At 49.3% G+C, this 27,889-nt stretch overlaps 3 protein-coding genes across 18 annotated transcripts in view; 1 reads left to right on the forward strand and 2 right to left on the reverse strand.

Moving 5' to 3' along the window:
* Positions 1-9,757: 9,757 nt before the first annotated feature.
* On the reverse strand, positions 9,758-19,371 carry JMJD6 (jumonji domain containing 6, arginine demethylase and lysine hydroxylase). Of its 7 annotated transcripts, XM_024761090.1 has the most exons (8): positions 18,965-19,371; positions 18,059-18,447; positions 17,319-17,605; positions 16,340-16,437; positions 15,741-15,829; positions 14,896-15,034; positions 13,984-14,111; positions 9,758-12,287 (listed from the first exon to the last, which is right to left on the reverse strand). In XM_024761090.1, exons 1-8 carry the CDS (start codon positions 19,091-19,093, stop codon positions 12,251-12,253), a joined length of 1,296 nt encoding a protein of 431 aa, XP_024616858.1. In that variant the 5' UTR covers positions 19,094-19,371; the 3' UTR covers positions 9,758-12,250. The 7 variants fall into 7 exon arrangements, 6 of the variants coding, with proteins under 6 accessions (XP_024616858.1, XP_024616860.1, XP_024616861.1 ...); XM_024761092.1 differs by lacking the exon at positions 15,741-15,829 and having other exon boundaries at positions 16,302-16,437; XM_024761091.1 differs by lacking the exon at positions 9,758-12,287 and having other exon boundaries at positions 13,694-14,111.
* Positions 19,372-19,493: 122 nt separating this feature from the next.
* Positions 19,494-26,802, forward strand: METTL23 (methyltransferase 23, arginine). 3 transcript variants are annotated; one of them, XM_024760651.1, is made up of 5 exons: positions 19,494-19,856; positions 23,176-23,280; positions 24,278-24,515; positions 24,601-24,685; positions 24,845-26,802. In XM_024760651.1, the coding sequence occupies exons 2-5, from the start codon at positions 23,197-23,199 to the stop codon at positions 25,008-25,010; spliced, it is 573 nt and encodes a 190-aa protein (XP_024616419.1). In that variant the 5' UTR covers positions 19,494-19,856; positions 23,176-23,196; the 3' UTR covers positions 25,011-26,802. The 3 variants fall into 3 exon arrangements, with proteins under 3 accessions (XP_024616419.1, XP_024616420.1, XP_024616421.1); XM_024760652.1 differs by having other exon boundaries at positions 19,532-19,550; XM_024760653.1 differs by lacking the exon at positions 19,494-19,856 and having other exon boundaries at positions 23,192-23,261; positions 24,276-24,515.
* The window catches only part of SRSF2 (serine and arginine rich splicing factor 2), a 3,280-nt gene continuing 841 nt past the window's right edge, over positions 25,451-27,889 (reverse strand). Inside the window, exons 2-5 of one of the 8 annotated variants that reach the window (XR_003005374.1) lie at positions 27,540-27,850; positions 27,158-27,261; positions 26,419-26,527; positions 25,464-25,909 (exon numbers count right to left, since the gene is read on the reverse strand). Coding sequence is in view for 2 of the 8 variants with exons in the window: in XM_024760650.1 (XP_024616418.1) it covers positions 27,547-27,850 (304 nt within the window). In the remaining 6 variants the exon portion in view is untranslated. Of the gene's footprint in view, positions 27,851-27,889 lie in introns of all 8 variants that reach the window. The other 7 variants (XR_003005373.1, XR_003005372.1, XR_003005371.1 and 4 more) reach the window with 7 other exon arrangements.

The raw sequence follows: 27,889 nt of genomic DNA on the forward strand, positions 1-27,889 counted from the left end.
GGCCCTGGTAAGAGCCCGGAGTTTATTCTGTGAGCGATGGAAGCCACTGGGGGCTGTAAGCAGAACAGGAGATGAGGTTTCTATGTTACGGACAGCGGACAGCACCAGCACACTGGTTGCTGGTTGCGGGGTGGGACTTGGATGGGGTACACACTGGAGGCAGGGAGACCACTGGGGAGGTTACTGAACAGCCGGATGAGTCCTGGACTGGAGCAGTGGCCAGGAAGATGGGCAGACGTGGCAGCAGGCAGGAGGCCTTCTGGAGACACGGGTGACAGGACTGGCTGATGGAGTGACTGCGGGGGGGCGGGAGAGGGAAAGGAAGAAACCAGGAAGACACGTGGGCTCTTGGTCTGAGCAGCTGTGGGAGTGGTGCTAGACTCTCAGTGGGATGAATGTCACTGGGCTTGGGGAGGAGGTGCAGGGCATGCCAGGGGGCAGAAATGAGGCACCCTTATGAGACATGACTGTCTGCGGTGCTCATTAGACAACAGAGGGGAGGTGTCTGGGAGGCAGCTGGGACGGTGCTGGGCTGGGCATATACATTTGGGCATCATCAACCACAGACCAGGAGGCCGATCGTGGCCAGTGTATTCTGGGAGATGGCGGTGGTGGTCCAGGCCCTGATGTAAGTGCTCCACTTGATATTATGGGCAGGAGCTTTCCCAGCAAAGAGCAAAGGAGAGGGAGGACCTGCTAAGCCACTGACTCAAGGGGCAGGGCTGGGGAGAGGGAGAGAGAGAGAGATTTAGGAGCTGCACACTGCCTCAGGGCATGAGAAGCCAGCCTCTAGGGTGGTGTGTCCAAACGTCCAGACCAAAGGGACCATCCCGGACTCTGACCTCAGATCCCAATCAGGGCACATTCACAAACCCCAAACACACTCTGTCTGGCTCAGACATCAGCCTGCCAGATTCAATCCTATCAGATTAACAGTTTTTGGCACTGTTCCTATAAATCGGATTTAGAGGACATCAAAAGCTTCATTAAAAAAAAAATACCCTGAAGCAGCAATCAGGCATCTACCAGACCCTCAATCAGTGAGTATTAGGTTGAATTCTAGTCTCTACATTTCGGGATTAATACAGAAGGTCAAGGACAGGAAAGAAAACTAAGGGACTGACCAGATCAGATCTGAGAGGGTCAGAAGAAGCGAAACCATTGTGCTGGGGAAAGCCAGGCTGAAGAATTTTGACCACGACTAACTCCAAGGGTAATGACAGAATGCAGGGGGCCAGCATTTAAGATCTCCTTAGGAGGCCTCCACCCGAGGAAGGGAAACCAGCTTTAGATCATGAGGAATAAAGACAAAGAACGGTCTGACCCTGGAGTAGGTTTACAGATCTTCATAGCAGGCCACTGGGCCAGAGGTACTTTCTTGTCTTGAGATTGACCTCAGACTCTGAGCCTTCAGCAAGGAAGAATCTGGCCGGGGGGAAAGAGTATTAATACCAAGGTCACAGAATTAGGCCCTTGCTGAGACCAAGCCCAGGGTTGTCTCAACCAGACTGCCCAGAGGGTTAGCCATGTCTGCCAGGATTTCTAACTTGGAAATATTAAACACGAGCACGGACCTCCCTGGCGGCGCAGTGGTTAAGAATCCGCCTGCCAGTTCAGGGGACACAGGTTCTATCCCTGGTCCGGGAAGATCCTACATGCCGCGGAGCATCTAAGCCCGTGTGCCACAACTACCGAGCCTGCGCTCTAGGGCCCACGAGCCACAACTACTGAGCCCGCGTGCCGCAACTACTGAAGCCCACAAGCCTAGAGCCCGTGCTCCGCAACAAGAGAAGCCACCACAATGATAAGCCTGTGCACCGAAACGAAGAGTAGCCCCCGCTCGCCACAACCAGAGAAAGCCCACGCGCAGCAACAAAGACCCAACACAGACAAGACAAACACAAAAAGAAAAAAACAAAAAAACCACCCTCTACCCAGGCCGTGAAACAAGAGCTGACGACTGGAAAGCAGACAATCCCAGACTGTTCCAGGTGTTCCGACATCATTTTAGTTCAACCCCTTCATTTTGTAGATGGGAAATCTACAAGGTTAAGTGACTTCCCCAAGTCCTAAGGCTATTCAGAGGCAAAAATACCAGAGAAGCAAGTTCCATGAATTCTTGCACTGGGCTTCCTTCAGGCTGGTTAATCTCATTAGCTGTTCTTTAGCCACCTTGGCCAGGAGAAGGTGACCCATGTGCCCACCTCCCCCGCAAGAGAGACGGAATGATTGCTATTAGCATCCCAGGCAGCAGGCAATCAGAATGGCAGCCAGCAGCTCTGTCTGCGCATCAGGGCCTGACAGGAGGAGGTTTCTGGGCCCCTCTTCCATTTACCTGTCCTTAACAGGGGCAAACCCAGTGCGCTCTGCCGCAGGTTGCTCCGGAGATGCTCTGGCTACCAGGGACTTGGCATTTCTCAAAAAGAATGTCCATCAAGGGTCTAAGTTGGTCTCACCCCTCCCATGCTGTGGTTTGGGCCGATGGTCTGGGAAGGAAAAGACTACAAAAAAGAAACTGTCTAAAAGTGAACACGCTCAACGTTTTATTTCTAACTCTCTGAAGGCAGACAGCTTTCTTCTTAAGCACGTTCTTTGGGAGTTTACGTCTTCCCACTAAGTAGAAAAATTCTGACAGCTACATTTTCTATGTGCAAACAAGACTCTATCTCTGAAAGGATGAACGAAATTTAGCTATTAGGAAAGCCCCAACTTCTTTCCCATATGAAAAAATAATTATGAGCTTAAAGAACTTTACAAAACATACCCTCTTGCAGTTCTAAACGTTGAACTCTGCTTCCAGCCCTCTGTGTCATCTTGTTTAGTTGATGTACATCATTGTGATGATCTAATTCCTGTTTTGTGTCCGGCTTTTTTCCTTATTTCTACCAATTTGCTTACTAATCTAACGTCCTAATTAATGGACACTTGGATTATTTGTTTCCCACCCCCCTAGAAAACCACTAGATCTGATAGACTGCTTGTATCCCCCAGAACCCATATGCTGAACCCCCAATGTGATGGTACTTGGAGGTGGGACCTAGGGGAGGCAATTAGGCTTAATGAGGTCATGACAGTGGGGGCCCCCATGATGAGGTTAGGGCCCTCATAAGAAAAGGAAGACACCAGAGTGTCCTCTGTGCTGTGTGAGGACATAGCAAAAAGGCAGCTGTCAGCTGGCTGGGAAGTGGGTTCTCACCAGGAACCGAATCCGTCAGTAAGTACCTTGATCTTGGACTCTCAGCCTCCAGAACTGGGAGAAATAAATGTCTGTTGTTTCAACCAGTCAATCTACAGTACTTTGTTATAGTAGCCCGAGCGGACTCAAAGTGGTATGAACACCTGCCAGGTATCTGTTAGCCTCCACTAAACTGGCTTCTGTTAAGAGAACAGAAAAGTGGAGTCATGCTGACATCATGAAGGTCAGGACACGAAAAAGAAAAAAACAAAAATAAAATACAATAAAGAAAAAAAAATAAATGAAGCTCAGGACAGATGATGGGGGATGGGATTTACCTGCTTCTTGATCATTCTGGGAGGGCTAGGGGCTCTGCAGCTCCCGGGGGGCAGGTCTGTGGTGACAAGATGGACCTAACAGCAAGATAACTTCAGAAAAGGTGAACCAGGGCCCAGCTGCATGGCGAGGACAGACAGAGGAGGCTCTGCAGCTCAATCAGACCAGCACCCCTAGAGTGCCCGAAAAAACAAGCCGTTTCCTGGGAAATTCCCCACTGGGTTCCTTTTTCCCGACACTGTATGTTGGAAAATTCCAAGCCTACAGAGAAGCTGACAGAATAATACAATGAACACTCATGTACCCTTTTCACCTAGATTCACCAATCCTTAACATTTTTCCATCCATCTTTGTACTCTCTCTCCATACACACCCATGATCTGTGTGTGGGACTATGTGAATCATGACGTGTGTATCCCTGAACGTTTCAGCACGCACCTTCCTAAGAACAAGGACATTTTCCTACATGATCACAACGCCGGCATCATTGATACAATAAAATGAGCACTGATACAATAAAATGATCTAATAAACCATTCATTTGACACACGGTCCAGTTATCTCCAAAATATTCCTTTTGTTTAAAGTCTTATTAAGTTTGTTACGATATTGCTCGTGTTTTATGTTTTGGTTTTTTGGCCTCCAGGTATGTGGGATCTTAGCTCCCCGACCAGGGATGGAACCTGCACCCCCTGCACTGGAAGGCGAAGTCTTAACCACTGGACCACCTGGGAAGTCCCCCAAATATTCTTTATAGCTCCCCACACCCCCGCTCCACCCCCCCACCCCAAATCCAGAATCCAATCAGTGATCAGGCATTTCATTTGTCTTTCCTGTCTCTTTAGTCCCCTTCAATCTCGAACAGTCTCCCTGCCTGTGACATTGGCCAGCTGCCTCACAGGAAGTCCCTACTCCGTTTCTGAGTAGACTGAGGGCCCAAGCACCAGGATGTCTGGGTCCTGGCACACACAGAGCGATTTGACTCTAGTACTACTGAATGACACTTGACCCTTTGCCCATGACCACTGTTTGGTATCCTATAATACAGCCTTGCTGGAATCCACATCTCCATTAGGTAAGAGGCCTGCACATCCTAAAATCCTAACCTATACCTCAGCACCCAAAAAGCACCGTTTCCTGGGCTTAAAAGGGACCAGCTCCTGTTCTTGACGTTGTTCTCCGTAATTCTTTGTGAGGGTGGGGCATGCCCACCCCCTCCCCTGCCCACTCCCACACTAATCCCTCAGAGACAAATGACAAGCGGTTTCACAATACAACTCTGCCCTCTGCTCGGCCTCCCTGCCCTGGCTGCTCTGCCCGCATTTCTTCAGTCCCAGTTCAGCCTCCCAGCCCACGGAGGCCCTTCATGCGACTTGGTTCTCCTGCGCCGAGGGGCCTTTTCCCCATGGCCCACAGCCGCTGTGGAAGGCTGCTTCCCTGGGCTCTGGGTCCTTCTCAATAATCAGCTTTGTGAGGGTGGGCAGCAGCTGCCCCAGGCCTCCCAGGCCTCGCCAGGAAGGGAGGCGATTGGATTAGAATGGAAAATGCAGGGGGGAGGGGAGAGGTGAGTTCAGCGCCACTCTCCCGGGGCTGGGGCTGTGCCTTCCCGCTCTCAGCAGCTGGGGCTGCCCCCCCTCCACTCCCACTGCTGCTGCTCACTTAGGGAGAGGCTGGCCGAGGGCGTCCCTGCTGCTTTCCCAAACCCAGATTGAGTGATTTTTCCCCAGCGGGCCTTCCGGTCTGCTCTCCAGGATTAGGCAGTGTGATCATCAGGAGAAAGCCGTGGGACCTGCTCTCGGAAATGCCCAAGTCCATTTCCAGACAGTTCCTAGCAGCTCCTTTCGGGGTAACGCCACCACCGGGAAGGCGGGGGAGTGGGTAACAGTGGGCATTTGTGTCCCCCAGCACCTGGCCCAGGGCCTTGTGCACAGCTGGAGTCGACGCGGGCTTGCTAGCTCAGAGAGGGCTGGAGACCTGAACCCAAGAGGGAAGGGCGAGACCTCCAAAGGAGGAAGTGGACTTAAACTTAATTCTCTGTTGGGTGGATCACGTCAGGACAGGCCGTGGGGAGGAAGGAGGGACGCACAAGCCTCAACTGTCACAGTCATCTGCTCTGGCAGCACACCACCAGCTCCGAGGCTGTGTCCATCACACTAGCCTCCGTGAGGTGCCCTGTCCTTCGAAGCCCCCACTCGCCCTCACAGGACCTGCTTTCTCCCAGCCAGAGGCAAACCAGGGCTGCTTTTTAAAGAACCCTTACATAGATATCATACTGCCGAGAGCCTAGAGGCCTTGTAGAAAGTTCTTTCAGAAGTGCTGTAACCCAGAGGATCGAGATGACTGAGCACCACTAAGGGACATTGTATTTATTTATTTATTTTTGGCCGCGACATGTGGCATGCGGGATTCTAGTTCCCCGACCAGGGATCGAACCTGGGCCCCCTGCAGTGGGAGCGTGGAGTCTTAACCACTGGACCGCCAGGGAATCCCCTACAGAACATTTTAAACTTCAGTCCAGAAGCTGCCTCTGGGTGAAAAGGGGCCACTGTGTCGTCTCTAGGAGCAGGGCTGACTGAGAGCAAGTGGCAGCCTGGGAACAGCCCCTATACCTCCCCTGTTCCCAAGAGAATCCTAAATATGGGAGCAAACCTAACACGTCAGCACGCGTCCAAACCCCACCTGCCATCACCACAGGTGAGGTCAGCAAGAACCACAGGGCCTCGGTGCTCCCTGGGATGAACACAGCAGCTCTCCTCAGCCCGGTCAGAATACACTCTAATGACACAATTAGTCACCCTCTTGTCAAGCAAAGCGCCAGCTCACAGGGGGTCTGGAACAATTACTCAGCAAAGAGAAATGCCTCCGCCCAGCCTCGCTGCTTCCTCCTCCCTGCAAGGATTCTCTCCAGTATAAACCATTGTGTCCAGCAAAATTCAGAGTGGGCGCTGCAGACGTGCTCACAACGCACCAAAGCAGCTTGCTCACAGTTTTGACCGTCCTGGCCATCCTCCCTTCCAAGAAAGGGACCTCAGGAGTCAGAACAAGGCCTTCTGATAAGGCTCTGGACCCTTGCTGGTGGCCTGGAAGGGCAAAGGGTGCTGAAGTCCTGGGAAGGCGCCTGGCAACTAGGCTTCCAATCTAAAGAGATACATCAGAAAAAGTGTATCGGGCTGGGCAGAGGAGTGCCCACAGCCATCAGACGCCCATCTGGATATCCTAGAGCAAGACGGCGGCCGCGGGGTCAGGACGGAGCTGCTGGACTGCAGAAGCAGGAGGGCGGCTTTGGGGGGCTCAGCTGTGCCGCAGGAGGGCCTTATCCTGCTTCCTCACTGCACACTGGCCCGACTGATCTGCAGCCCCTGGGAGAGTGTGCAACGCACCGTGCAGTTTGGAAACGGCAATAAAAAGGATTGCAATTGTCCGGTGCCTTTCTTTCAGTCCCACCCAATGGGTTTCACACATAAATGACTCAGGAATCTGGATTTCAAATTAGCCTAAAAAGAAAAGGCAGCTTTCCTTTCTTTCTTTTCTTTAAGTATTATATTTTCCACTATCAAGACAACTGTCATTGCAGCCCTTGAAACAAGCCACATGCACGTGGATTTGGGAACCCGTAGGCTGCAGGGTGAGGGGTGGGGGGTGAGCCGCGCCCCGCCCCGGGGCGGGGCCCCCGCCGCGCCCCGCCCCCGACCTCCCAGGACCCGGGGTGGGGGGTGGGGGTGACTCAAGCTGCTGGGGACCAGATCCCTGGCCCCTTGGGAAGTGCTCCTGAGGCCCGAGAAGGGCCGAGCCCTCCCTGCCTGGGCAGGCCCGACGCTTTGGGCTTAGGATCCTTTTGAAAAGCAGTTTGAGATACCCAGTACTCCGGGGCCCTTTCGGCATCATTTTAGACCCGAGCAGGTCATCTTAGAGCACTTTGGAATTGCTAGCTGGGGAATGCTAAGGGCCAAGTAAAGACAGGAGGGTTCACTAGACGGTAGCTCCGGACTGCCTGTAAGACAATGAAAACACCAACTCTGCTTACTTTTAGCCACTTTATAGACACGTCACCAGCTGCTTTTACTCCTTGGGATTGCTTTGATACGTTTTCACAAAGAGGACGTTTCTAGGTGCTGGCCGGGGAAGGCCCCTTCCCGGTCTGGACCCAGCGGCCTTCCACACGGGCCTCAGGGTATGGAGGCTGCCCCCAAAGACGGGCTTCAGGAATTCAGCACCAGGTGCCATGGGTCAACTCTATTTCCCCTACTGTCTTTCTTCTTCTCATAATTCTGGAATGTAGGAGGGTGGAATGAGGGAAAAGAAGCCTACTGTTTTTGTTTCTCCAGACCCTTCCAGGGCTCTGTCACTGAACAGTGTATGCTGGAGACAAATGCACTGCAACCGAAAACTTCATTTCCTACCACTCCCAAACACTGCTCTAGTTATTTTTAAAAAACAAGGAGTGGACAAAGTTTGTAAGGTATCATGCCAAACACAGGCCTCATATTGAAAAACCAGGGTTCCGGTTTTTGTTTAGGATGCATTTAATACGTTTTTAGAAAACGTACAGTGATATCTGATGTAAGCCAAGATGCCGGAAGGAGTGAGTGCCTTTTTTTTTTTTTTTGAAGAATTGCTTCTTTTTTCTTTGGCTGCGCCACACAGGGTGAGCTTAATCCTGCTGCATCACATAGTATTGGGGGGACACGCATAAAGAATTTTAGTCGCAGTTGATGAAAGATGCCCCACGGCTATAAAATGTGGAGTGAGGTTTATCTCTTGGCTACTGGCTTTTGACCAGGGGGCACTTTCAGCCAAAGTGTTTGGGCCTTATTTTTGTCACCTGTCCACCTTGTTTTAAAATATACAGTTGACCCTTGAACAACATGGGTTTGAAGCGCATGGGTCCACTTAGATGCGGGTTTTTTCCAATAAACGCATACTGTGGTACTACACAATCCGAGGCTGGCTGCAGAAACCAGAACCACAGATACAGAGGGCTGACTATATGTTTTTCTTGAATTTTCCACTGTGTGTAGGGAGGGTTGTTACCCCTAAACCCTGAGTGGTTCAAGATCAAGTGTATATCTAAGAGGTCCTATTGTGCAGACCAACTCAGTACACTTTATTGACTTTCGGATGAGTAAGAATGAAAACAAGGACAGGACAATGCAAACGACCCAACCCCAAATCAAGCTGCTTTATTTAAAATGATGAACAAGTTTCATCCCAGTGAAAAGTTAAAAATGCCAATCCAGTCACGGCCCCACCGGCATTTGGTGGCAGACCCCACGGGTAAGACCCAAGCAGAACTAGGAGGCGCTCAGGGTGCTCTACGTGACCCCGGAGGAGACACCAGGCTCTCAGCAGACAGTCCCAGTTCCTCTGTAGTGTCCAGTCCCCGCGGAGACAGCAGGCAGGCGGGGCCAGCTCTCCTGCTCTCGGGAGAGCAGAGGATGGGGCCAGGTGCTCCAAGTTTTTGAACTTGAATCATGAGACAAAGTTGAGAGCCACCTCTGCAGTTCTCCTGCATACAATGTAACATCCGTGTAACCTCACGACAAGCCGGGGAGGGGTGGAGTATGAGGAGAAACCAGACTCCACGTGCAACCATCAGCAGGACCCAGTACACAGCAGGAACGACTTATTTGTGGAAATGCTACATACAATTCAAGAAACCTACAGCTGCGTGCTTATACGCCTACTTCCTAGACAGGGGTTTTTACATTTACTACAAAACCCCGGCTCCACCCCACACTCTTTTCTGGAGTCCTAAAAGCATATCAAAGCGGAAACTCTAATAAATGTGTAAAGCACTTGCACCAGCAACCTTCTTGCTGATCCTTTGTTTAAATACCTTTAGCTGATTCACAAAGAAGCTGCGTCCTAAGTTAAAAATACAGCTATAATTATAATTATGTTCTTTTATGAAGATCTCATAAACTTGCATTTAGTAAGGACTGAACTTGCTTTTCTGGTCACGGAGATGTACGTGCACGGCTCTACCCACTCTGACCCGTGGCCCTTGTGAACAACAGCCAACTTCACTGTCTGTGAAGCTCCACGAGGTCAGGGAGCTGCGTTTATCACTGTGGCGTCTACAGCACCTAGAATAGTGCCTGGTGCTGAAACATTTGTTGACTGTTTTTTTTTTTGGTATGCGGGCCTCTCACTGTTGTGGCCTCTCCCGTTGCAGAGCACAGGCTCCAGACGCGCAGGCTCAGCGGCCATGGCTCACAGGCCCAGCCGCTCCGCGGCATGTGGGATCCTCCGAGACCGGGGCACGAACCCGTGTCCCCTGCATCGGCAGGCGGACTCTCAACCGCTGCGCCACCAGGGAAGCCCTGTTGACTGTTTTAATAATTAACAAATGGGCATCTGCAAGCGTGAGCAAAACGTGAATAATGTCCCTGCTTTTGGTGGCTCTCCCCTCAAAGGCATCACCCTCAACACAACAGCACTACTGACCCCAGAGGCCCCTGTGTGCAGCACTGACCACCTTGGGCTGATGGTCAAGCCTTTGGCACCTCCCTCATCCCCAAAGACCCAGAGCCCTCCTGATGTCCTGGGTCCCCCGCTCCTGTCTCGCCCACCCCACTCCTCCTCTACAGCAGTTATTAGTCCGGATCCTTTCTTCCAGGACCCAGCTTGTCGGCTTTAAGATCTGCTGTCGTGTCAGAAAATAATCTCTAAAAATAGTTTAATGTTGTATCTTTCTCCTTACTATCCTTGACACCACTCAAAGGAGTAGCTCGCGCCAGGTGGGTAGAAAAGGTTAACTTTAGAACAGATGGACCCTTGGTTCCTGCTTCCTACCTCACCGTGATCACCCAGCCACACTCCACTGCTTTCTGTTTCCCCACCTCGGCCCTACTTTGCTTCCACAGTGGTGTGTTTGCCTGGCCCACCGTGACAGTAAAAGGGGGGCTTCTGAATCTCTGGCCTGGCTAAGACAACGAAAGAGTGTCCCACAGTCATTCGTGTGGGGTGGCGAGACCCAAATGTAATCCGTGCTACCCAGGCACTTTCAGGAGAGGTGACTGCGGGCCTGTCAGACGGGCTGGATCCCTTATATCTGGGTATTGTTTTTCAAACAGGAATCACTTTTGGCATCTGGGGAAGTAAAACTGGGTGGCTAGTCTCTCAAACCAAACTTCCACTTTACAATCCCTGCTGCTGCAAATGCATCCCACCACGCCCCCTGGTGGCAAGAAGCCTGTTTGGTGGTTTCATCCTTTAAACTGAAGTGGAGGGAGGCGCAGTTGGTATGGATTTTAGAGGAAAGGGAGTGAGTCACAGCCCGGTAGCAACACTGGGAAAAGGAAAAAAGCATTTTGAAGATGTCAAGAAAAGTTTTTTAAAAACGAGGAGGAATGCCATTCAAATATGAATAAAATCTCTCAGGGTTTGGATCTGCTCACAACCACAGACACTGGAGCCAGAGGGCCAGTGAGGGGGAGCGGCAGGTAGAGCGATGCTAGGAAGCGAGCAGACGTACCATCCAACCCAGATGCGTGTTTTGGTCGGCATTTCAGAATGCAGAAAACTGGACGAAGACAAAATAGGGGACCAGCCTTCTAGAGTAAAAGCCACATGACCGACCCAGAGAGTCAGGAAGTGATAACTGGTCTATCAAACATGGAACATGTGGCAAAGAAGCGACCAGGAGTTCCCTGATCACACCCGCTTGAAGGGAGGCTTTGGAGACACCCCACCATACAGCTCCAGCCACCTGCCCACACACCTCTGCACCAGTGAGGCTCCTCGGCCCCAAGCTACCGGTGCCCTTCGCTTCCTCATTCCAGCCCAGAAAATGCTTTCCACAGGGGCATGCCCTCAACAACCCCCTCTTAGGGTGAATTTAGGGACAGATGAAGGCGAGCAGGTGAACTGACAGGGCAGGAGATGGAACCCGCTGGGCAGTCCCTACCAGAGTTAGTTAGAAGCCTAAACAGATCCCAAAGGCCAGAGGCACCACCTCTGCATTTATTCCCAGCACGTAACACGATCCCCCACCTAATGTCTGCAGGTCCAAGAAGTGGGGACACTATCGTGAATCCTCTTACAGAGTGAGAGCTTCTGACTTATGGATCACGTGGTGGGAATGATGGTGACAAATCTTTTAAGAACTTGGCCCTGTTTATAATTTAAGTTCTGTGATGACAAAATTATCCCTGGACTCTAACAGCCTCTCTCATTGTGGAGAAAATGTAACAAATCCTAAGATAGCACTAGGCAGTGGTGAGTGGCCGGGTTACTGCCACCGAATGCGTTTCTGGACGGATGACGGCATACAGGAAGGCGGCACACTCGTGGTCCTTCTTACACGTAATCTCTTCACACAGAACTCACCGCTCACCACTCTCGGCGTCTCCGCTTGCGTGCAGCCGGCCACGTGGACGGCGGGGGTCCCTCACCAACACCAGCGAGGCAACAGATGCAACAAGGCATTCAAAGGATCACAACCCTCCAGCCTTGAGGTCGACCAGCTTGGTTTTAAAGGAGAAGCACAGCACCTTCTCACGCGACATCACGGAGGCCTTCGGTGCTTCACTAAGCATGCAGAGTTTTTTAACTTCTTGACAATCTAGTCTCAGTAAGCAGAAAAAAACAGCATTTGACCGGAGACGGGAGCTTGGGCCAGAGAGGATTATCCAAATTCAAAGAAGACAAAGGAGAAGGTAGGAGCAGAAGACAGGAAAACTGAGTTGGGTGGCCGCCAACAGCTCACGTGGGAGCCACTTCAGGGAGAGCTTCTGCTCAGGGGTGAGCACGGCCTCCACAAGTGTCCCTAATCCTGCCAAGGAAAGTACAACTGCCTGTAATCAGCATGTAGACAGCACAGCTTCGGCAAAGCTGGAAGGATATGTTAAAAGCAGGACCCCCAGGACCCCAGGTTGATATAATGGTAGGGCTTTCTCTAAAAACTTTTCTTACAAAGTCACACCCCAAGGGCAGACATAAGTCTACAATATAGAAAAAACTTAAAAAAGCAAGAAGAGAAATCTAAGTATGCCTGGGAAAAGGACAACTCGGGTTGAGAAATGCACCATCTAGTCTGATAAATCCACTTGATTAAGACACCCGAATTTCCCCCACGGAATTCCAGCCAGACCCCAGAGAATGAGGAAAAGACGACAGAAAGGAACGTAGGTCCTGTTCACCACATTTAAGCAAGCGCTAGGCTGCTTGGAGATACAGAGAACGTAACAGGAACGTCAGCTGCAGCAGTCAGGGACTTTAGACAGAATCCCACAGGCCTCAGTATTTCACTATCTTTGCAGCAGTCAGGGACTTTAGACAGAATCCCACAGGCCTCAGTATTTCACTATCTTTGCAGCAGTCAGGGACTTTAGACAGAATCCCACAGGCCTCAGTATTTCACTATCTTTGCAGCAGTCAGGGACTTTAGACAGAATCCCACAGGCCTCAGTATTTCACTATCTTTGCAGCAGTCAGGGACTTTAGACAAAATCCCACAGGCCTCAGTATTTCACTATCTTTGCAGCAGTCAGGGACTTTAGACAGAATCCCACAGGCCTCAGTATTTCACTATCTTCCTTGAAACCTCACGTCTTTCTCTCTCTTTTTTTTTTTTTGTGGGCCTTGTCAGGCGGCATGTGGAACTTCCCCAACCAGGGATCGAACTCGTGCCCCCTGCATTGGAAGCTCGGAGTCTTAACCATTGGACCGCCAGGGAAGTCCAAAACCTCACCTCTTAATGCTACCTATAGTTGACACTTCAACTAGCAGCACATGGACAACAGGGTTCTGGGGTTTAAAGACCCTGGATGCACGCAGAGTCACCAAACTTCAGTGGGAGCCTGTCGTGTGCCCAGCACCAGAGCAGGTGCTTGCAAAAAGATTAGCTTATGGATTTTTATCTCAAGTTTTAATTTATTTAGATCCTATAGGGTTTAAAACAAAAACCAAAACCCACTGGAGACATGATTAAGATTTTATAAGGAATCTGCAAGCGCTCAAAGCAGCAGTGGCAAACTGGGAGAAAAAGCAGGAGGCCACGCCTCAGGCTCTTCAGAAGATATGCGGTAACTCCTCAGCATTCTCTTACTTTACTGCGGTAACTATCACTTCCCCATCAAGGGCACCCACCAGCGGAAACACTATCTTCTCCCAAGATCATGACAAGAAGAGCAACAAGGGGATATTCTGGTATTCTCCAGGAAAAAAGTTCCCAAGATATAAAATGAATTTAACTTTTATTATTAAATAATGTAAAGGGTTCCCTTGGCACCATCCACGTAGATTCTCGCCCTTATGCATAAAACAAGCCACGTTCACTTGCATCGGTAGCGGAGAAAAAAGCTACTGTAGCAAATGCTAAGTGACTGGACTCCCATTCCCAGAGCATCCTCATTCTCTGGCTTTCGCTGGCCCTCCCGGGTCTGCCGGATCCACAAGGCTGCCCCCCAGGGCCCTGCCGCAGGCTGCAGGCACATCCTTGCACACAGACGACAGCCACGCGCGGTCACCTGGAGGAGCTGCGCTCTTTGCTCACACAGTCGTCCTGGGAGGTGGTGTCCCCGTTTCCCACTGCACTGCACGTCCTCCTCTTCTTCCTGCGGTGCATCGTCCCCTCGCCTTCAGAGCCAGACTCGCACTGGACACGGGAGGAGAAAAACAGGGGTTCGGTCGGATACAGCCCAGTTCTTCGCTAAACGAACCTCGGCCCTCAGGAGACAGCACGATACTGTCCACGCCTCCCTGAGGCAAAAGGGCCATTTAGGACACAGTCGGGATATCCGTCTCCTCAGACCCCAAGGGTCCCTCCAGTGTTCTCTAACAGAAGGGGTGTTTGTTTGAAATCAAGATCCCCCTCTAAGACTGTGTGAGAGCCAGCACTTTGCGATGGCATCGTGGAATTTCACCGCACAGCACTTAACACTCATAAAACACACGGCCTCCTCCAGAGAGGAGGCAGGATCAGCGGACCACACAGTCATGAGACAGGCATTTCATCTGCTAAAAGCACCGATGCTCTTACCCAGTGTTGTGTTAGCTTAAACAAGGTGACTGAATTTGCTGAGTTTCTAGGCTTATAATTCACTATCCACGGGGGAGATTCCTAACGTGGGCTTTGAGTTTGGAGAATTCTTGAAGGTGGAATCCTGACACCAGTGTCCGCTAGCTGTGTGATCCCGGGTCACTTACAGAATCCCCAGACACTCCTCTCACCTCTAGAGATGATTGTTAACGATTCACTAATACGTGCACAGCTGTAAAACGGGCAAAGTTCACCCCACAGCGAGAACGTGGGCAGCTGCAGTTCTTGCAAGAAAGCGAAACGTTCCCAGCGTCCTCCCTCCCGGGTAGGAGGCGGGAAGGTCACAGCTGGTTTTCAGGGTGACCAGCCCCGGAGGCCTGGGTCGCGAGCACGGACTCACCTCTGAGTCCGAGTCAGACGAGCTGGAGCTGGAGGAGCTGGACGAGTCGCTGGAGCTGTCGGAGGCGATCCCCGTGGACTCCTGCAGGTCGACGGAGTCAGCCAGCACCGCCAACTCAGGGTGCTCCTGCCTCAAGATCCTGAGAGACAAGACCCGGGTCCTCAGTGCTGGGACAGGCAGCGACGCCCACATGCAGTACCCCAGACTCAGAGCTGAGCCCTGTCTCTCCTAGACGCGCCCGTACGGTGCTGAGGACACGCGGATCCACAGGTTGGGGACGAAACCCCCCATGCTGCTCAGGCTTTCCTGAAAGGAAAACTAGCCACACACAACTCGCTACCCGCGGTGCAGACGAGACAGACGTGCTGCTGAGACGCGAGGCAAACCTTCCTCGAGTTAGTCTTAGTTTTCCCCTCGGGAGAAACAATCTCTCTCGCTCGTCGTTTTTCCTGAACCTTTCCTAGCTGTTGTTTGTTAACCTCTCCTTTCCACAGCACAGTACTTAACGATGGGAGCTGGGCTTGGTTACGTTGGTTTGTAAGAGACAAGAAGTATCGAGCAACAGAGAGGGTCCCCCCTCGCTGGAAGCTGAAGCTGAACGGGACCGTCGGGGCAGCAGGCAGCCCTCCCCTTGGAACCTATTCTGGCGGCCACTGCAGCCAGGGACAAAAGACCTGCTGTTCAGGACGGCCTTCAGCGTGACCGAACGGCAGCACGCGGCGGCCTGCGGGACAGAGTCAGTGGGCCTCAGATGCCCGAGAGTCTGGGGAGAACAAAGCCACCACCCTTGCTGGCCCTCTCAGCAGGGAGGTTGAGCACTGAACAAGCCAGAATCCCTCTCTTACCCCGAGAGCTGGTCCCTCCAGGTCAGGGTTGGGACACAGTGGCACGGGGTGGCTGGGGGTGGCTTGCACTGCCGCTGCCCGTGCTGTATCTGTTCTGTGGATAAACAGAGGAGCTAAGTCTCCAGGGCAGTCACCTCGCTCACAAGAACTGAAGGTCATAAGTTTAAATGGGAATAATGCTTTGCGGTAAGAAAAAGAAATAACCAAAATAAAACCCAAACAAAACGGCTTCCTTTGCTAGTGCTAGCTTTGGGAAACCAAACCAAACCAAACCAAAAACAAAACAGAAAACGAGGAACAATCCCAATTGTGACCATGTTTTGACCGAGTGGCTTCAATCAAACATGCAGTCTTACTCTGTCACCTCAAGGCTGGCCAATATCCTGAGAACTAGCCCTGACCTCGGACCCACTCTCCTCTCCCCGTGAGGTTTTGCGGCCCCGGCTTTTCCCAGGCCCGTCTAAAATCAGCACATGTTATGGCACCAGTGGACTCTTTCCATTTTATCTCTGGGGTAGAAGTTGGAACAAAGCAAAAATAAGAAAAAAAAAAGTCTCTCACCTATACCATTTCCTTGATAACTTTGGTCTCCCTCTTACCGTCTTGTGCCAGACAACAGGGAAGTTGGTGCTGCTGGCAAAATTCTGGGTAATCGCAATGGTGGTGTCAAGGTTGAGCACAACGTGCCACCAGCCTCCTGAAATCCAACAAGTAAACAGTTAAACACGATTGGTTCTACACACAATCGCTCCATGACATAAACTTCACATAACGAACAACACAAACTTCAGAACCTGGGGATTCCTGTCCACAAGGGACAGCTTTAGAGACACAGGACCCAGAGAGGTAAATGCTCCTTCTGAGGGCAGCACTCACCAACGACCTGTTTGTGTAAAGTTTTACTGGAGCTTGGCTGCACCTGTTCGTTTATGGCTTGTACGTGGCTGCTTTCCTGCCACTTGGGCGGAGCTGAGCAGTTACAACAGAGACTACCCAGCCCGCAGTGCCTAAAATATCTGTTCTCTGGCCCTTTTACAGAGTGAACGTGTCAAGCCCTGTTAATCCAAAGCTGTGACCAGAACTGTAAAGGTAGCAAGTTCTTCAGTTTCTAGATGGAGGATGCCCATCTGGAACACCCTTACTTCCCACACTCAACCTATCAAAACAAAGTGTAGTTTTCAGGTGTAGGATTTCCTGCCTCTTGGCTCCTAAGTCACTCTTTCCTGACTCAATCCACCCAGTGCTACACTGATCAAAAACCCCATTTATAGAAATTAAGCACAAGTCACTGAACATATTCAATAAACAAAGACACTAAGTATCTACTCGGAATAAAAATGAATAGGCTCTCTACATACAGGAAGTTTATCCACAGTCATTATACATTCAGGTTACAAGAAACGTGGACAGCAGCCCCCTGAGCATGTGACCACACAGCAACACATCACGGTCAGAGGCGGGAACCAGTCAGTTCACCCAGTCAGCGTGCAGAGGGATTTCTTTGACTCCCCCTATATAGTTGTGTTCCAAAGTTACAAATTACTGAATTCAAAGAATGTACTTTCAGTTCATCTGTACCTGGTACAAAGACAGTCTCTCCTGGTTTTTGTAAGATTTCCAGGGGTTTGAATTCCGGTGGCCAGGTTGGAAGCTGTGTCCGGGGATAGATGATATTAAACCAAGTAATAGCTTCATCTTGCTGGTTCCCTCCTTCTTCTCGGGTCACCTTGATGAGTTCCCTGGGCGTGCTGGTAGGGAACAGGCACCAGCGCTTGTGGCCCTGGACTAAGGCATTCCAGGCACTGGTTCCCAGCGGGTCGATGTGAATTCCGGTTCCAGAGCGTGGTGGCCCCATCACAAACCACCTAAAGGATGGAAACATCCAAGATAGGATGTGTAATTTAACCACACATACACACCACAAAAGAAGCTTTAATTTTACACAAACATGTTACCGTTATTTCGAACACTACACACATTCTGGTATGCAGAAACGCTGAGGAAATTGTGCATGGACTGACTCCTAACAGAAAAAGGAAAAATCACCAACATGTCTTACTGCAGGACTTGAACTATTAAAATATCCCTTAGAGATCACTGGTTCAACTTTGTTTGCATGTCTGAATCACCTGGGGAGCTTTCAGAAATCCTGATGCCCAGGCAGGAGGCCCTGGGCAGGCACCAGAAGCCCTCTAAGTAAGGGCCATGTGCAGCCAAGAGAGAACCACTCACTGTTTTGGAAATAGATTCGCTGACTGAGCTCAGCGGCTCCTGCTGCTCTAGACAAGATTATAACCATACCACTGCCCAGTATTTACCTGTAAGGGGGCCTGCGCTTCTCCCCCGCATACTGGAAAAGGTCATCGGTGAAGAACTTGGGCACCTTGTAGTCTTCCAAAAGTTTCCTTCTTTTGGGATGTTCCCCATAGCTGCTGTCAAAGATGTAAAGGGGGCTGTCATCTCGGGTGCTCTCCATGTACTCGATGTAGTATTTCATCTTCATCTTCACGGAATAGCCGTCGTTATCCTCACCACACTTGAATTTCTGGTTCCGGTATTTCCTTTTGAGGCGCTCCAGAGTCCATTTCTCCTGCGCGGACCAGCCCTCTTGGGCATTCAGCAGAACCACGGGCTTGTACGGTCTTTCGTAACGTTCCACAAATTCACCCACCGACAACTGTAAGGCGTCTGCCCTTTCCACATTGTCCTGAGGGAATCAGAAAAGACCTATCGCATTAAAGAAAAAAAAAAAAAAAAGTCCGGCGGCAGTTAAGGGTGTCCCCCAAGGCCAATTAGCAATCACATACCCCAGGAGCCAGATTCTATTTCCGGCTCCTCTTAGGGAGGGAAAAGGACCTGCGTGTGTTCGGGCACTGCGCACCGAGCGCCACCGCATCAGGGAAGGGGGGCTTCGCGTCTTCCACTCGTGGCTTTTGACAGCCGGGGTCCCTAGGGCCCCGCCGCCCAAAGGGATGCAGGGGTGACAGGCCTCGTGAAGGGCGTCAGAGGCGTGGGACTCCAGCTGCCTCGGCAGGCGCGTTTGCGGCGCATAGAAGGAGGCCCACCCTGGGATCTGGGCCCCGATGACCTCGACCTCCGCGGGGTGCGGGCGAGCCCGTCGTAACTCCAGGGGCCGTGCTGGGCGCGGACCCCGGCCCCGGTAGAGGTGCGCAGCTCCCGGGGATGCCCGTGCCCCGCCCGGCCCGCGATCGCGGCCCGCTCACCGCCACGGCCGCCGGATTCAGCGAGAAGCTCTCGTAGTAGTTGTGCCGGATCCAGTCCAGCGAGTCCTTCAGCTCCGGCCGCGCACTCCGCTTGGCCTCGCGGATCCGCTTCTTGCTCTTGTGGTTCATCCTGCAGGGTCACCAGCTGGTTCCGCGACGACCCTGGCGCAGCTCGCTTCCTGCCACCAGTGCGTCCCCTCCCCGACCCGGGCGGCGGCGGCGGTGGCACCAAATCGTCCTTCGCTCCAGCCCGGCGCCTTTAAAGTCGCCTTCCAGAAAATTCACTCCCTAACCACCTCCCGAGCCTCGGGTTGGGCCTGCGTCGGCCGTCTTCCCCGCCCGCTACGGCCTCTTGCGATAAGCCATTGGCCTCCGAGCCTCTGGGGTCCGCCCTCACACACGCCGGGTCTCCGCCATGTTGGGAAGGTCAAGACGCTCGAGGCACCACCTAGCTGCGGCCCCGCCTCTCCCGCACCACCTTGCGGTTCGCGTCACTTCCGGCAGCCAGCTGGTCTTTCGTGGCCGTCTTCCGTCAACCTCACAGTTGGGGCCTCCTGTCTTCTGTGTCTCGTTGGCCGGGTTTCGGGTCTGTTCTCGCCACGTGGCCATTTCGTCGCCCGAGGGGTGCTTACCCCCTTTTGCCGTCGGGTAGTAGCAACTCGACGTGGCGCCGGGGAGACGGCCCGAGCCGGTCTGAGAGCACCCGCGCGTGCAGCTTGGCAGCCTGGCGACCCGGCGCCCTCCCCTGCTCCCGGCCTGCCTGGGGGCCACCGACTCCCCTCCGACCGAGCGTGGTCTCCGAGGGCATGTGGTCCGGGCCAAGCGTTTTCGGTTCTCGGAGGAGCCGGGCCTGGGAGCTGAGGGGGCCGTGCTGGAGGTCCGCGTCCCGCAGGTGCGTGCGGAGGCACCCGCCGGGAAGCGCAGTGGGGCTGGAGCGGTTCTCAGCCGACCAGGGGCTATAGGGAGGGGGGTCCGCGGCTTCCCGCCTTAGGCTGGACCACAGAGCGAAACGGTTTGGTACGAAGCCGTTTGGCAGATTAAATGTCTTTCAGTAAGAAATTTGAAGACCCTGCTAGGAAGGAGACCTTTCCATACCTAATATTTCTTGCCAGAAAAGTGGCATTCTTGACACCTAATATTTTTTTGATCTTGTTGAAGGGCTTCTTAATTCAGTTTCTGGGGACGGGGGGAAGGGATTTCCAACCCTCACTGACCAAATAAAGTTTCTCAGGCTGGCATTGCTTCCTTTCAGCTCATGGCTGACCCCGAACTCTCTCAAGAGCAATTATATTTTATATACCTCCAGTTTTTCAAAGCACTTTCACATTGCAGTGTTTCATTTTTTTAAACATCTTTGTTGGAGTTTAATTGCTTTACAATGTTGTGTTAGCTTCTGCTGTATAACAAAGTGAATCAGCTATATGCATACGTATATCCCCATATCCCCTCCCTCTTGCGTCTCCCTCCCACCCTCTTTTTCCCACTCCTCTAGGTGGTCGCAAAGCACAGAGCTGATCTTCGTGTGCTATGCGGCTGCTTACCACTAGCTGTCTATTTTACATTTGGTAGTGTATATATGACAATGCTATTCTCTCACTTCGTCCCAGCTTACGCTTACCCCTCCCCGTGTCCTCAAGTCCATTCTCTACATCTGTGGCTTTATTTCTGTCCTGTCCCTAGGTTCATCAGAACCTTTTTCTTTTTAGATTCCATATATATGTGTTAACATAAGGTATTTGTTTTTCTCTTTCTGACTTACTTCACTATGTATGACATACTCTAGGTCCATCCACCTCACTACAGATAACTCCATTTCTTTTTATGGCTGAGTAATATTCCATTGTATATATGTGCCACATCTTTTTTATCCATTCATCTGTCGATGAACACTTAGGTTGCTTCCATGTCCTGGCTACTGTAAATAGTGCTGCAATGAACATTGTGGTACGTGACTCTTTTTGAATTATGGTTTTCTCAGGGTATGTATATGCCCAGTAGTGGGATTGCAGGGTCATATGGTAGTGTTCTGTTTTTTATTTTTTTAAGGAACCTCCTTTTTAAGGAACCTCCTTATACTGTTCTCCATAGTGGCTGTATCAATTTACATTCCCACCAACAGTGCAAGAGGGTTCCCTTTTGTTCATACCCTCTCCGGCATTTATTGTTTGTAGATTTTTTGATGATGGCCATTCTGACCAGTGTGAGGTGATACCTCATTGTAGTTTTGATTTGCATTTCTCTAATGATTAATGATGTTGAGCATCTTTTCATGTGTAACAGCAGCTCATGGTGTAGGTATTGGCAGTAGCAGTTTAAATATGAGAAACAGCTTAAAAGGAGTTGAAGGCTGGAGTGGAACCCATTTCTGGCAGTTTCTAAATGCCTGCACGTTGAAATACCCCTTTGGATTTTTTTTTTGCTGCGCCACACGGTGTATGGGATCTTAGTTCCCTGACCAAGGATCCAACCCGTGCCCCTTGCAGTGGAAGTTTGGAGTCTTAACCACTGGACTGCCAGGAAAGCCCTCCCGACCTCCTTTGGATTTCTTCCCAAATTTAGGGAGTGGGTGAAGATAGGCCTTGTGGAAACAGATACACTTTTTTTTTTTTTTTTTTTTTTAAACACCGAAATCTGCATAACTCACTCCTCAGGTCAGAAATCCTTCATTGTACTCCTGGGTAAAATCCACCAGGGCAGGCATTTTAATCATGCCTAGCATATTTTAGGCACCAATATTTTTGTTGAGTGTATTGAATGATTAGGTTCAGACCTTCAGTTCCTTCACCTTTGATATTTTTACCTCTTCAGCCTCCTTTCCTACCTCCCCAGGAGGGGCACCCTTTGCTCTAGCAAAGTCTTGCGACTTTGCAGTTCAGCAATCGCTAACTTTGTATACTTACTTTGTACTAGGTAGTTTTCATCGAATCTTCCTAACCTTTCTATGAAGGTAGTATTTTGCAGTTGAGGAAACTGAAGCATAGACAGGTTAAATAACTTGAGTGAGGTCACACAGCTAGTAAATTATAGATCTCACGTTTGAACTCAGGCAGGCTCATTCCGGAGTCCTGAGCTATGTTACCTTGCCTCCCTAAATACCATGCTCTCATCATTCAGTGCCTCCCCAAAGGCTTTGTAAGTTGCCTACCTTCCTAACTGCAGGCTTCAGCTTACTCAAACCTCTTCGAGGATGTCATCCTAGAACCCCACTGTTCCTCCTTAGCATTACCAGGTTATGCCTGTGCTTAAAATCCTCCAGTTACCTTCTCACTGCACTTAAATAAAAGCAAAGCTTCCCGTGCCCTACAAGACCTCACAAGTCTGGCCTCTGCCTTGCCTCTGACCTGTGCTTGTACTACGCAGCCCTGCCTCCAGCCCTCAGGCCCACACTGCCAGGGCTCTCTGTGCCCAGTGAGAGGCTTTTCAGTTCCTGCTTCAGGGCCTTTGCCTGAATCATTCTCTTCCTATCTCGAGCAGACCCCTTGTGGTCACTGCCCACTCCCATTTCTCTCACATTACCCTGTTGCATTGTGCTTGTTGCAACCAAAAATATCCACTTGCTTACTTGTTGCTTGTCTCTCCCCAGTAGGAGATAAATATATGTGTATGTAGTTCATATTCCAAGAGAGTTACATCCTCAGCCTAGCCTATGATAGCCACTAAGCCACTCAGGCCCTGGATAAACTCTTGTTGAGTAAATGAAGGTATGAAGAATGCCTATCACATGGTATTGCAATTTTATATCCCGACCCTCCCCCCACCATAGGATGCAAACTGGAGAGAGGGAACTGTTGTTTTTGTAATGGATGCCAGTGCCAAGCGCTCAGTAATTGCTGTATAAATATTCTTTTTTAAAAAACAAATTTATTTTTGGCCGCATTGGGTCTTCACGGCTGCGCGCGGGCTTTCTCTAGTTGCGGCGGGGGGGGGCTACTCTGTTGCGGTGCTCGGGCTTCTCATTGCGGTGACTTCTTGTTGCGGAGCACGGGCTCTAGGCTTGTGGGCTTCAGTAGTTGCAGCACGCAGGCTCGGTAGTTGTGGTGCACAGGCTTAGTTGCTCCACAGCATGTGGGATCTTCCTGGACCAGGGCTCGAACCCGTGTCCCCTGCCCTGGTAGGCGGATTCTTAACCACTGCGCCACCAGGGAAGCCCTGTATAAATATTCTGACTTCCAGCATGAGTTATTTATGGCATACAAAACAATTCTTTTCAGGTCCTGCATCTTCAATATGGAATGTATGTTTGGCCCTGTGCTGTGGTCCTGGCCCAGTACCTGTGGTTTCACAGAGGATCTCTGCCAGGAAAGGCTGTCTTAGAGGTACAAGTGCCCTTGAGGTTTGCGAAAATCCTAGATTATTTTCCAATTTGTCTATATGCTGGTTATTGGGTTTTGTTAGGTATTTTTTAGGGATGATCTGGCCAGCTTGTGAGGCAGGTGAGCTAAGAATTTTAAAAGTGTTTAAAAAGAAAGTATGCACCAGAGACCATATGTGGTCCACAAACACTAATATTTACTCTCTAGCCTTTTAGTCTTAAAATGTATCCCATGCTTTCTCACCACTCCATCTGGCTCGACTGCTGAAAGCTTACAGCAGAAATACTATGCTTAAACCCAAAGCCTAAATACAGAAGCTTAAGAACATCTCTTAACTTTTGCAAAACCATGTAAATGAAATGAAGGCATTTGGTGCTTACTTCTGGCCCAAAGCAGTGATGATTGTCAGCAGCTCAGTAAAGGTAGGGAATCTCTATGCCCATCCTCAAACAGGAAGCGTGTGTTTCAACTGATGCAAATAGTAATATTTATGAAGGCACTCCTTGGTATTATTCCTTAGTATGTTTAAGCTCCTTGCTGCTCTCAAGACCCAACTGGAAAATCCCGTTAAATATAATAAAGTCATGTTGCAGACCTGTCAGGTTTTAGCCACATGAAGGCTATTTATAATTGGTAGTAACAACTGAATGGCTGGTTGTGTATCCACATCACCCACTGAGCTTTTAGAGAGCTGGTGTCGTTTATAATTAGCTCCTTATAGATCACAGACCCTCACAGTTCAAACCCGTTTAAGGGTTGTCAGAATTGAGGGCCCGTTAAAATGCTGAAATGGGTTATAACTCCTTTGACCCAATTAGACCTGCCATGACAAATCTGGAGGAAGCGCCACATAGTAAAGCAGTGTTAAATTATGGCATGTTTTATAGATATGGCAAACTATCTTTACACATTGACCAATGCAAGCATGAAATGAGAAATCATTTGCCAAGATCCATTAATTCTTTGCAGTTCTAAGTGAAACCTTTAACCTTGTCATTAGATTGGAGCTGGAGTGAGCCTTCCAGGAATTATGGCTGCAAAATGCGGTGCTGAAGTAATACTGTCAGACAGTTCAGAGCTGCCTCACTGTCTAGAGATCTGTCGGCAAAGCTGCCAAATGAATGACCTGCCTCAGGTGCATGTTGTGGGACTCACATGGGGTCATGTATCTCGGGATCTTCTGGCTCTACCACCGCAAGACATTATTCTCGCATCCGATGTGTTCTTTGAACCAGAAGGTAAACCTTTTTTGCTCTTCTCAGTAGTAAATTTAGTCAGAGATACAATGGAATTAAAGTCTATTAAGAAGTTTTTTCTTCCCAGACTTTGAAGACATTTTAACTACAGTTTACTTTTTGATGCAGAAGAACCCCAAGGTCCAATTGTGGTCTACTTACCAGGTAAGAAGGTAAGCCTGAATAATCCTGCTTTACTCCCAATTTTATTAAAAGTTAACCCAAGCCTTACTACTCTATTCATTCAGTGTGTAGTTTAAGGATATAATGAGAATATATCTAAAGCAAAACAGGAAAAGCTTGGTTTTTAAAAAATAATTTATTTTTTTCAGTGCCGACTGGTCACTTGAAGCTTTGCTCTACAAGTGGGACATGAAATGTGTCCACATTCCTCTGGAGTCTTTTGGTGCAGACAAAGAAGATATAGCAGAATCTGCCCTTCCAGGAAGACATACTGTTGAAATGCTGGTCATTTCCTTTGCAAAGGACAGTCTCTGAATTATACCTAAAAGCTGTTTTGGGACAATGTCAATACTCATTAGCAACCTGGCAAGCCAACTGTGTGACTGAGACCACTTCAGCTTGGGTACAGTGGATCTGAAGATGGTCAGATCTGTTGACTTTAGATTGTGATGGGTCACACAACCATTAAAACAAAAATTAAAACTCCTATAAGAAAAAGAACTTCGATTGTTCCTAAGTCATTAAAATAGGGCATAAATTAGGTTATGAGAAGAGGGTTACTCAAAACCTTAACAAAGTGCTACCTTAGAGCATTGAGGATAGTAGGTACTGAACTGGCATTTCCACTTTATAACGTAGGGGGGGAAAAAAAATCAACTACTAAACATTTCATTTTAATTCTATACAGTCAGTAACATTCACAAGATAATTGCACAGGTCTTTCAAATAAACGGGGGAAAAAAGACCAAGACATATTCTGAGAAAAGCTAACACCAAGAAAACGTTTTAATTAAACTACAGAAACAATGGTTATAGTACAGAATATTCATGAGCAAAAAGATACACCATGTTATAAGTACTTACAAAGTTACAAACCATTTGTTTCCTTAACATTTTCCACATTTTAAGTTCATACATGAAGATGATCGGATTTACCATTTTTTGGGGGGGGGGGAAGAGGAAGAAAAAAAAAAGGTGTATTTATCATCGCTAGATGTGCTCACTGTATGCTCCGTTATTTATATGCAAGGCCCGGGTGACTGGAAGTGCAGTTGTCAGGCATTTTAATAAACTGGACAGCCATTTGTTTCTGCACGACAAGGCATCTTTACACAGGAGCAATCAGGAGAAAACAGGAAACAGCCAAGCACTCTGCACTGCAACACGCCACCTTAACAGCTAACCAGCATTACTCAACTGCTACACAACTGCGCCTAGTGCACAAAAATACATAAGAGAAGAGATTAGAATTGTGTTTGGTAAACAATCCTTTTTTTTAAAAAAAAATCAAGTCTTTTCACCTGAAAAGTCTTTATATAAATTTGGGTTCAGTTTACCATTTAGACCTGAAGGTAAATAACATATACAAACAATTTACACCAACTTTCGTAGGTTTTTAATTTTAAGGTATGAAGGCAATGTTGAGTCAATCTCTTGACAGCTTTAGGCTGTGTGTAATGGCTGCACACGTTTCCTTAAAAGTCAGGAGGCCACAAATTAGGTTACCAATCTGTTTAATTTCAAACAAAAAAAGTCAGCACTATATAAACAAAAAGGAAATTTTACCTCAAATATCCAAGCCAATAATGAAATCTGAAGTCGTTCACCTCACTAAATTACAAGAAATTTGAATAACAGCAACAAAATGGCACATAAAATGAGTTTGCCACCTGAGGCAAAGCTTAAAACAAGTAAAAAGTTAGACAAAATGTTACAAAATAACCTTTTCAATAGCCAGTTGCTTGTTCCAAGGACTCTTCAGTGGACTGAGTACTACTGAGTACGTGGGTCCTTTTCCCCCAAGTCTTCCTTTATGTTGCTTGTCGACACATCTAGGTTTGAAAAAAAATAAGTTCAGTTTACCTTCCATTATTACAAAATCACCAAAGGTGCACATGGTTTTAATTTCAGTACTTACTAAGGGTCTGGTGAAACCAGTAGGTTACAGAAAGGTTCCAACCAGCCACTAATCACAGTTTTTTAAAGGCCCAATTAGGAAAATTTCACAAAGGCTACCATCAGCATTAAAAGTTTGTGTTTATGTATTCTTGGCCAAATAACCCAGGTGAAAAATGGTAAGGGGGGAAAAAAGAAAAGAAAAAAAAAAGAGGGCTGTATCCAAACAAAAGCAACTCGAGATCAGACAATTAGTCTACATCTTAAGTTTTTAGTTTTCAAATGAAACACATCTGGCATTTCAGAATGTTTTAACATCTGAGCTACTTAGGGCCCTTTCCTTTTAAAAAATAGGACCAAACAATTTGAGAGTTAAAGACACACTATCCTTTCCCCACCCAGTGCAATCAATACCTGTCAACTTTTGGTTCCAAAAGTTCAATGCTTCGTTTTTGCCATTCGTTTGCGCCACATCCCTTAGAACAGGAAGTCCCGTCAGCACAACAACAGTTGAACTGATTGCTTTCTCTAAGAGGATAGTGCATCTTTAACATTTAAAGACAAACCTGCTCCAATACACGCCCACAGAAACTGGTCCCTGGAGGATCAGCCAAATCAGTTAAAATCTGCAATACTGGCCAATATTCTTTTATCAAACAGGAGACCGCAGCTTTAAAGGGGAAAATGCAGACGTTGGATAAAAACAGCAAGAAATAATCATTTGCATTAATAGGTCTCAAAACAGTTTATGAAACAGCCATTATTATCTAAGCTTCATACACATCCTTTCTGCAGACCCCTCTCTTCAGTTTTACTCCCAAAGCTGAGTTAGCTCAGAGCAGCACTCCTAACACGAGGAGTCACTTCTATATTAGTCGGATCAAAACAACTACTCCAAACCCCATTGCTGAATTCGGGCCATGAGTCTCGGAGCCCCGCAGACATTACCATTTGCTTAAGAGGACACCGCTCCTTCCTCTTCAGGAGACTTGGGAGGACTCTTGGATCGCGACCTGGACTTGGATTCCCTCTTGGACACGGGTGGAGGACTCCTGGACCTAGACCTGGACCTGGACCGCGAGCGAGACCTGGAGACAGACGAGGACTTCGACTTGGACCTTCGCGCCGATCTGGACTTGGAGGTTGACCGCGATCTTGAGCGAGTACGGGACCGAGACTTGGAGCGGCTGTAGCGAGATCGACTCCGGGACCTGGACCGGCTCCGACTCCGGGATCGGCTGCGGCGACGCCGCCTAGGGCTGCGGACAGGGACGGCGGCGCGTTAGGGTTCCGCGGCC

This window comes from Neophocaena asiaeorientalis, unplaced genomic scaffold, assembly GCF_003031525.2.
Source record: "Neophocaena asiaeorientalis asiaeorientalis breed wild unplaced genomic scaffold, Neophocaena_asiaeorientalis_V1.1 scaffold30, whole genome shotgun sequence".
NCBI classification, from domain to species: domain Eukaryota; kingdom Metazoa; phylum Chordata; class Mammalia; order Artiodactyla; family Phocoenidae; genus Neophocaena; species Neophocaena asiaeorientalis.